Source organism: Osmerus eperlanus, chromosome 20 (assembly GCF_963692335.1).
Source record: "Osmerus eperlanus chromosome 20, fOsmEpe2.1, whole genome shotgun sequence".
In the NCBI taxonomy this organism is placed as follows: domain Eukaryota; kingdom Metazoa; phylum Chordata; class Actinopteri; order Osmeriformes; family Osmeridae; genus Osmerus; species Osmerus eperlanus.
This window is the reverse complement of record NC_085037.1, coordinates 12,750,847-12,760,846: the sequence shown is the minus strand read 5'-3', so window position 1 is coordinate 12,760,846 and position 10,000 is coordinate 12,750,847. Positions and strand designations below refer to the sequence as shown.

Below are 10,000 nucleotides of genomic sequence, written 5' to 3'. Positions count from 1 at the left end.
CTGCACCGTCCGTCCCGTCGCCAGTATGGAGAAGACTATCTGCGGTCCGCATCCTGGGACAAATAAAACGAACTCCGGTTCCCTGCCCTCGGACAGGGGCAATTCTTCAAAAAAGATCGGACGAACTGGATCTCACAGCCCCGGGTCTGCTTCACTCGGTAGCTCGGCCGTTGGAGGAGGGGGTCGGGGAGGTGTGTTGGGAAACAGCATGAATTTGCAACTAGCAAAAAAACGGCAGTTAGAAGGAGTGCTGTGCAAATACACCAACCTGATTCAAGGTTGGCAGAACAGGTAAGCAGTCACATAGCGAGCAATGATTTAATTAATTGAAACCGCATCAACAGTAGCTTACAGTATAGGCTATATGGATAGGCTAAATGTTTAGGATTTTGCTGTCATCCACGTAGCAATATCACTTGACACTGCTATCCCAAAGTATTGTCAAAGATGTTAAAGCTATGTGACTTTGTAAGATCTTGGTAGTTGGGTTGCAACCACAGTTAACAACTGTTTGGAGTGGGCCTGTAACAACATTCTGCGATTATCCGTTTCTGTAAATACCAAATTATTCTCATGGAGTCCGACTACTCCAACTAATGTAAGACATCACACCAGTAGGCTATTAGAACCCTCACATTGTAGTATCCGGCATGTCGGAGTTGTGAAATCGTAGGGTGGAAGTTTACACAGTGACCCAGATCAGGATGAATCTACAGTGCCCTCTTAATGGCGTCTGTGTGGCTGTGAACACACACAACAATGTTGTGTCAGGATCGTCATTTTATTAGCTAAATGCCTCTGCTAGTGGTGCCTTGTTATTGCAACGCTGCTTAGCGGAGGTGAAAGGGAAAGAGACACAGTAGGCTGCTAAAGTGGATGTTGGTGTGAAGGTTGTGGGGAGGAAGAGGAGGAGTAGGCACATTAGACAGCACACACCCACAGATGTGTATGTGTGTGTGTGTGAGAGAGAGACATCTCGCCAACATTTACTGCATATCCAACTGTTGTTTGTGGATGTCAAATATAGCTTTTTAAATTATGACAGTTTGTTTTTAAAGTTGTGCAGTTCACCATCCAAGCACAAGTAGACATCTGCTGCCTCTGTACTCTGTACTGGTGGTGTTTGTTCCTGGGGTTGACGGTACCTATCCTTATTCAGTTTCAAAGGGCTGGCAGGCTTGGCTTTCACCAAGAAACTACTTTTTTGTTCAACCAACCGGGCCGGTGCCATGATTGACAGCCTGAGTTAACCGTGTAGCTAGGCAGAACCAGACAGATACGGCAACCAGTGAGGCAAAACTCGATCTTAACATGTCAGGATTACGATACACTTCTCTTTTTTTCATATAATTTTTGTTTTTTTTAATGAAGGAAAAATAACGCAGCTCTTTCGACGAAATCAAAGGAGTCTGTAATTGAGCGAGCAGGAAAAAGGAGAGTCAGGAAGATGAAAGGCAGGCCTGGGGGGTCATTTGACTAATTTTACTGTTAGGCCACTTTGCTTTCCACAGAGAGTGGCCCCGGCTCTTGAAAGTCACTCTCTTCATCAACAGCATTTCCAGCTCCCTCTTGACATTGTGCGATTAGATACAATAAGCAACTTAAAGCTTTTGTGTGTTGCTATGTTTAGGCTTGAAAGGAAAGATGATGATTCTGTTTCACACAGGGAGGGGGGGGCTTTCAATAATGTAGGAGACCGTGTAGTAGATATTTTGCTGGAATTTTGTTAGGAATTTCTACAATTTCTGGTATTTTGTGAGGGAAGACGTTTCCTCAGCGTCAAGACGATTGTTGCCTAGTGCCCAGGGATAGAATGTTTTCACTGAGGGGGAAAAAAAGTAAGCAGTAATGTCATATTGTACAGGATGGATACTGACGACTGGAACATTTCACACGAAGATCTTTCTCTTCGTTCTTGTTTTTTGCCTCATAACAACAGCTTGGAACCTTCTGCTGTGTAGAAAGTGTTTCAAAATATCCAGGACACTGAGTGGGAAACAGTGCTAGAGTAATTACAAGCCCTGTCCATCACATTGTGTGTGATGAAGGAACATGGACGTCCTGTCTGTATGTAGCTGCACTCATGAACAGGGTTTAATTCTGTAAACGCGGGGGATAGTTTAATTGTGAAGGGGTTTTGGTACGCATGTGTACGCATACAATGGCATGTGTTTTTTGAGAACACAGCACTCACATGAGCTCACGCACACTTACACACACGGTGTGAATGCTACTCTACCTTTCACTTCAGATTTCCTTCAGGATCCATGGGAGGGTGACTTACCATTACTGTTCGCACGCACACACACACACACACACACACACACACACACACACACACACACACACACACACAGGCAAACTACCCCATGCTGCAGCCCACTGTTCTCATTATAGGCAAGATTAATGTGTGTACTGTGGCACACAGGGCACCTGCTCTGCGCCAACACCGAATGCCTTGCAGTGCAAAGACTCAAAACACCAACAGGAGATGCAGCCTGTTGTTCCTCAACAGATGTTCCTCAAAACACCACGACTGTTCATCATGTACAGCCGTGTTAATGCTGCAGGGCCGGACTAATTGTTGCCTGGCTTTGATACAGTTCAGCCACTGTGATCCGATCAACGTGTGGTTTGATGTGAAGACAGTCGCTGCGGGATTCATTCATATAGCGCTTTCATCTAAAGCAGCGTACAAATGTACAATAGTTATTTATTTTCTTTCTTTGTCACTCCTCCTCAAAAGTTGCTTGTTTGAACTAGAACTGGAAGGTCTGAACATTCTTTGTGGTTGAGGGCTGGTTTCCAAGGTGACCACAGAAACTGCACTGATGAGTTTACAAAGATAATAATGGGACAGTATTTCCAGATGCCCTCTCCAATCCTGTTTTCAGCTCTTGTCTCTTCACTATCTTAATGATCATTAAGAGACTTACTATCGAATGAAGACAAATATATTTTTGTTGAAATGCCGTTTTCTTTGACTGGAAAGCCCTTGTACTTTTTTCATAAAAAAAGCGTTCCCACCAGTGTGTGTTACAGTGAAATGTAATCTGAAAGATTATACCTCCTCACAGGCAACTGTACCGACCGCTCCTGTCCCCCTCACCGTGTGCTTCTCCTCTCTCTGAGCCACAGAGCGTTCCCGATGTCGTTCCGAGAACGGATCGCAACGATCTTGGTTGTAGCTTCTATTTAAGTCTCCCCATGCAGAGAGCAGTGGGAGAGGGGGAGCAAAGGGATGAATCATTTCTCTGCAGATGTGCCTTCTGGAGAGGAGGGGTGGGAGAGGGAGAGAAGGAGAAGAAAAGGAGAGGAGGGGTGAGGGAGAGATGGAGAGCAGGGGGAGAGAAGGAGAGGAAAGGGAGATGAGGGGGAGAGAAGGGGAGAGAGGGAGATGTGGGGAAGAGGAGAGCCGGGGGAGAGGGAGATGTGGGGAAGAGGAGAGCAGGGGGAGAGGAGGGGTGAGGGAGAGGTGGAGAGCAGGGGGAGAGAAGCAGAGGAAAGGGAGAGGAGGTGGAGAGAAGCAGAGGAAAGGGAGAGGAGGTGGAGAGAAGGAGAGGAGGGGGGAGAGGCAGATGGAGAGGTGGGTAAGAGGAGAGGGAAAGCAGGTCTGATCTGCCTGCGCAGGGCTCCATTGATCAAAGCTGTGTGAGTGTCTTGGTGCTAAGCTGGTCTGTTCCGGTCCACGTGTGACCTGCTGGCCCTGGAGAAGCAGCCTGGAAACCAGGGGCCCTTAGTAATGCTGTGGTCCAATTAGGACCCATCTGCGCTCACTCGGAAAGCTTTATTCAAGGACTCTGAAACAGGGGTGTCAGGCTTCTCCTCAGAGCTGGGAATTTCATACAGTTGTGGATGGAAAACGTCCCACAGAGAGACCTGAATAGGTCATAGTTTCTTCTTTTTTTCCAAAGATATGTGTTTTGGGACATTTCTGCCTTTATAATTTACCACCCAGCGAAGATGTTTGAAGCAGCCTTGAGTGGCTTGACACATCGACTCCGTTCCAGCCTCATAGCATAGCAACACGGCTTACGTAACTAGCAAGTTACCTTTAATCTTTATTTTGTGGTGATTATTAACGTGATACAAGATGTGTTTTTTACACAATCAAGTGAGTGTCTGTGTGTGTGTTTTTGCTATTGTCCGGACATCGAACCACCAGAGAGTTATCCGTCTCATTCCCATCCATCACATTTAGGAGCCGCGTCGTGTTTCACTTCAGATACAGGGCTACCCGGCCCAGAGGTCAACGGTAAATCCTCCGCTCTGCTGACTGGGCCGGAGAGGAACTGACGCAGGCACAAAGTTTGCTGTCCCGCACATTTATCTCGGCTAGTCGGCCTGTGTCTGTGTGTGTGTGTAGGAGCAGGAGGAGACCTAGTTGAGGTTTTGGGATCACTTCCCAAAAAGGTTGAGGATTAAGGAATATTTCACAGTAAAGTCCCAAATCGTTTTGTGAGGAAGAGAGATTTTGCACGTTCGTGCATTGTGGTCAATTCTTATGTATTTTGGCGGTCACATACTCAAGGATCGAGTGCGAAGCCTAGCCTGTTAATGTAGTATTGTGTTGTTTGTGCCGTGGGTGGGTGGTATTGGCCGTTGAGCACTTGCTCGGCTTGTTCCAGAGTCTGGTCAATACCGCCGCTCTAATCGTGCATGGAAAGACGGCATTGATCACCAGGGAGAGAACCTCTGGTTAACAACAGCTTGCCCTAGGCTAACGTGGCTGTACATGGGGTCAACCGACAGTGTGGACACGCCTGGATAGTCTAGTAATGTTAGGCCTACTTGTCCATGTGCCACAGATAGTTTGGTTGGCGCTAGGAGGATACTGATGCGAATGCCAACATAGTTCCTTCTGTGTGTTTTTTTTATTTTTAGCACCCTTGCAGGCGGAGAAAGTTTCAATTAAGTGTAGCGGTGAGATATTCATTAATCAGATACTGAGAGCTTCGCTCAAGATGCCCGGCCTAATGGCTTCTGTGGTAATTTGAGGTTTGGCTGGTAGGTAGGTGTTGATGACAATGCCTTGGCTAACGTCAGGGACGGTTTAGATGAGGAGTTCATATGCGACTACACCCACTGGCTGTCATAGCACGAGAACAAACAACGAGAAATGCACAATGAATATCTCGGCTCGCTCGATATCGCACTCTTTATTTTCAGGATGTATCCCATTCTGTCGCGTTCTCGTTCTCTCTCTCTCTCTCTCTCTCTCTCTCTCTCTCTCTCTCTCTCTCTCTCTCTCTCTCTCTCTCTCTCTCTCTCTCTCTCTCTCTCTCTCTCTCTCTCTCTCTCTCTCTCTCTCTCTCTCTCTCTCTAATGTGGAAAAAGTTCACCTATAATTAGAACTCTGACTTGCAGTAACATACAAACAGTGCATCTCAAAATGTTTAGAACAATAATCTAATATATATATTTTTTTACCCCATGGGACTCTGTCCCATAATCCTCCCTCCCTCCCTCCTCACTTTCCCTGTTCTCCCTCCCCCTCTCCCTCCCCCTCTCCCTCCCTCCCCCTCCCTCCCCTGCAGGTACTTTGTTTTGGACCCAGAGCTGGGGCAGCTCCAGTACTTTGTCAATGAGCAGGGGAGGAGCCAGAAGCCAAGAGGGTCCTTGCCAATGATTGGTGCGTCTGTAACCCCGAGCGACGAGGCACCACACATGTTCATCGTCAACTCGGTCAACGGAGAGCTGTACAAACTTCGAGGTAGGGCCCTCGGTCTGGCCTGGAGGGGAATGTGAATGGGACGAGGCTGGGAGGTGGATGAGAAGTCATGTGTGGTTGCATGGAAACACAACGCCCATAAACAACACTGAAGCATCTGACGTGCTCGAGCCACACCGACGCACACTTTGATATAGACCAGGACAGGGTGAAAGCTATGCTATGCAAAATGCTATTCCCTTCACTAATCCCCCACCCTACCCCCGACCCCTGTCAAAAGAGATCCCCTGTCAAGAACCAACACACCTCAACCCCCTCCCCAAGAAGGGAGGGAGTCAGGTGGCTGAGCGGTGAGGGAGTCGGACTAGTAATCCGAAGGTCGCCAGTTCGATTCCCGGTCATGCCAACTGACGTTGTGTCCTTGGGCAAGGCACTTCACCCTACTTGCCTCGGGGGGAATGTCCCTGTAGTTACTGTAAGTCGCTCTGGATAAGAGCGTCTGCTAAATGACTAAATGTAAATGTAAGAACCCCAGCCCCCCCCTGTCAGTAGAGATCCTCTCTGGTCACGGCCACTGCCTGTGAGCTTTCGTGAGCTCCGTATCCTGGTGACTGTCCTACTGGTTACTCCGACATGTCAGAGCACCAGCCATCCCTGAGAGAGACACTCTCTCAAACTCCAGCCCCTGGAATGTCCCCTTTCCAGAGGGAGGTATTGGAATAACTTGCCCTATATTCCTAAGAATGGCGCAGTGATCCCTGTGGTGAGTCCATAGGAATATTCCCACAGTGAAACAAGGCTGTAGTGAGTCAAGTGGGGGAGGAAGGATACATAAAATACACAAAATACACTTGTTTGGTTGGAATATATAGTTTCTTTATAGCCTAAATGTTTTATTAAATATCAGGAACTTAAGCTGGAGATGGTCTTTCTCTAAATAGAAGGACCTGCATTGCTGGTTGTTTATTAAAAGGCAGTTGATAAAGATTAGTCTGTGAGACGTAGAACTCGGCATGGATTCCATGGAAACGTTGTCTGGGCTTCAAAGTTCAACCAGGAAATGTTTACTTTTCAACAGCCTTGAGTGAGTTGGCAACCACCAACCTCACCCCCCCCCCCCGAACATACCTCAGTTAAAATCGCCTGATGCAATTATTTTGTTCTGACTGGTGTTGATGTTTTTGACTGGGATAAATTTCAGCATGGAGTCCTGGAGACAAATTTCCCTTTGTGGACTAGAAAGTTGTATCGTAGCTCTTACAGCCTCCACCCCCCCCCCCCCTCCCCTCCCCTCCCCTCCGGATTTAACACCTGCCCAGGCCGTGACTGTAACCTTTGTTCCCGGGCTGATATCCTGTGATAACCCCTCTCATGGAGATTTCCACACCCTCCCCACAGCTCTGGGAAATAGGTGGGACTAGCTACTCTCTAATTCTCTCTCTGGAGGGCCTCAATTGATCTCAACTTCTAATAACTTCTCTGTGAATTCAAGAATTTGTATTTGAGCCGTTGGGAGTTCTCAGATCTGATAGAGGCTGTAAACCAGGATCAGGCCTTTGCCGGTATTGAAACCTGGCAGGTCATTATATGGAGGGGAAAATAACACAGAGAACAATTCATGTTCAGAGCACAACCATGAGGAATGTGTGTGTGTGTGTTTTCAAGGCCTCGGAGTACTTAAGGATAAAGAAAAGCAGCGGGTTTTAATCATGTTTCAGTGATCTGATGGTAAATAAAACGCTTGACCACATGACGCCCGGTTCGAGATAGGCCAGACATTTACAAGGTTAAAGGCCTTTTTCAACGTGTTTAAATGGACTGAGCGGAAGGCCTAACTGCATATTACAAGCATTTGTGAATCTTAATTTTATGGATATTTGATGGTGCACATAAAAACAGGAATTGTATCATTTAAAAAAATATATATTTCTAATTTTACATTTTTTAAGCACACATCAAACTCACAGTGTGAGGCAAATCATTAAAATTATATCTTCTATCTGACAAGACTGGGTTACTGAGGAAAAACGGTAAATGTTTTCACCACAGTCCATTAAACTCACCCCAAGACATACTGCCCCATAGTAACTAGTCCTTCAGAAGCCGCATACGCTTGAATGGGCTCCATCTATCCTGAACCCAGTCGTCGAAGCGCCCTGTCACGTTAGACCCCGTTCACCTTAATCAGATTCCCCAGCAGATGACTGTTTCGGACTATCATCATGACTAACAACATCCACTTTATCACTGCAATTAGCATCAGTGTAATTACATAAGGATGGTGCTGCAACGCTTGACTGGGAATGAGGCGATATTAGCTTTGTGACTAGGCTAAGGGCCTGGTTTTTCTCGTTGAATCAGAGCCGGTCATTGGTGGAGAAGTAAGATAAACAGACGCCTAGGGCGCCATGAAGAGGGGAGCACCAGTTTCCCAAGCCTGAAATTTCGTGTTTAACCAAACGAACGCTGCGATCACCGTCAATATGCAGCCCCCCCCCCCCCCTCCTCTAATGTACGACCCGGGGTGAAGCTTGCCCTAGGGCACCATGTGCTGGAAACGGCACTGCGTTGAATCACCTCCGAGCTAAGCACATATTGCCATTCAGATGTGTTGATGACAACATGGCTGTCGCTGTTCGTTGTGTAGGAGGCAGACCCGGGCAGGATATGATCCATAGCCACCTTACTACGCTGTAGGAGCGCAGGTGTTGAGTTCATTCGACAAGCGAAACGGAGACAACAGCAAAACATCGGAACCTGGCGCCTCTTCCCACTTTTGTACGTTTCAGACCGGAGCACTAATGACTAGCTAGCGAGTGTGGCTCGCATCAGCGTTGTGTTTTCAGCACACAAACAGGTGCGAATTAGCATAGCCGCGCTGCCAAATTCACCTCTGTTCCTTCTAGTCAGCTGATTATGTTTAATCACGGAGATGCTTGTATAAAGCGCGAGGGGGAGAGCAGCTGATCTAAATGCGCACTCGTCATTAGGAAATTGACATGTTTCTGAAGAGAGAGATGATTGTGTGTGAGATTTTTGTAAAGGTCTAAGAGAGAAGTAGGGGTCATGCTATCTTGTTACAGGTGTTCACTGTGAATGCCGTCCTTCAGTCAAAGAGAGAGAGAGCGAGAGAGACAGAAAGAGAGAGGAAAAGAGAAAGGCTTGTCTCTAAAGATGTTCAGATACCAAGAGTGATTGACACAAGCCAAATTAATTCCTTCCAGCCTTCCAGGAAACGACCACTCATTTCCTTAAAATACACTTCAGTAGATTTAAACATTAATCTATTGTCTCTGCTAATCACTTCCAGAAACTCCAGCAATCGTGGTACATGCGAACAATACTTCAGCTAATGAAGTATTTCGTTTGCTATCTCATGAATTGTTACCATGGAGACGCAATTATTTTATTGCAGTCGGGACTCTGGGAAGCTAGTCTTCTGAGACTTAAGCTTCTGAATTGTCTACTACCTCGTTGTATCTTGAAGTCTGCACCGTATAACAGTGGCTGTCACAATTGTTTCAGGATTGATGTGGACTTCAAACGAACTACACCTAATAGCCTCCATGACCAGACAGGCCAACATGATTGGTGACCAGAGCCTTTCGACCAATAGAGTGTCTGTAGTAGCACTTTTAGTAGTAGCCTAGTTGACATCAAGTTCTATTTGACAAAGCTCTCTTTCAGACGATCAGTAACATAATAAAAAGACATGTCTTGAAGTAGGCAGTCAGAAAATAACCGTCTTACAACAGACTGGTGTTGCTGTCAGTGTTCCCACACTATATGCATGTTTTGATAGCAGACATTTATTCCTGTGTACATCTGTCAGACAGATGATAAAGCTAGCCAACATCTGGTTCATTATGTTTACGGTGTTTTATCTAATGGTTAGTGCTACAGTTTTGATCTTAATGTAATTGGTTTTCACAGGTGATATTAGCGCATAAGGGGCACACACATACAGTGAACGTTGCTTAATGACTTGCCTTTAATCCAAGTGTGAAAGAAATGGACTGATGATTCAGAATGTTATGTTTCTGTTTTCGAAGATGACGTTTGGGGGAATTTACGGTTTCATTTTATTTTTTCAGCGGCCGACGCCAAAGAGCAGCAGTTCTGGATGAACCAGCTTCAAGCCTGTGCCAGACGCCACTCAGACAGCAGTGCCAAGGTGTGTATGGTTTCAGACACACACACACACACACACACACACACACACACAGTCACATGATCACGACTACAGATGTAGCCACAGGCAAGCTCCTACACCTGTTTTCACGGATGAGCAGATAAGCAGTGAGAGAAAATGCTCTCTCCAGATTCATA

General features: G+C 46.5%; 2 protein-coding genes across 2 annotated transcripts in view; both read left to right on the top strand.

Annotated features, from left to right (window-relative positions):
- Window positions 1-10,000, top strand: part of cdcp1b (CUB domain containing protein 1b) — an 80,747-nt gene that overhangs the window by 36,101 nt on the left and 34,646 nt on the right. The gene's annotated exons all lie outside the window — the stretch shown is intronic.
- The window catches only part of LOC134006983 (oxysterol-binding protein-related protein 10-like), a 16,330-nt gene that overhangs the window by 205 nt on the left and 6,125 nt on the right, over window positions 1-10,000 (top strand). The window contains exons 1-3 of the mRNA XM_062446095.1: window positions 1-291; window positions 5,538-5,713; window positions 9,766-9,845. The exon at window positions 1-291 is cut by the window's left edge and continues 205 nt beyond it. Of these exons, the coding sequence (XP_062302079.1) occupies window positions 26-291; window positions 5,538-5,713; window positions 9,766-9,845 (522 nt within the window). The 5' untranslated portion in view covers window positions 1-25. The remainder of the gene's footprint in view (window positions 292-5,537; window positions 5,714-9,765; window positions 9,846-10,000) is intronic.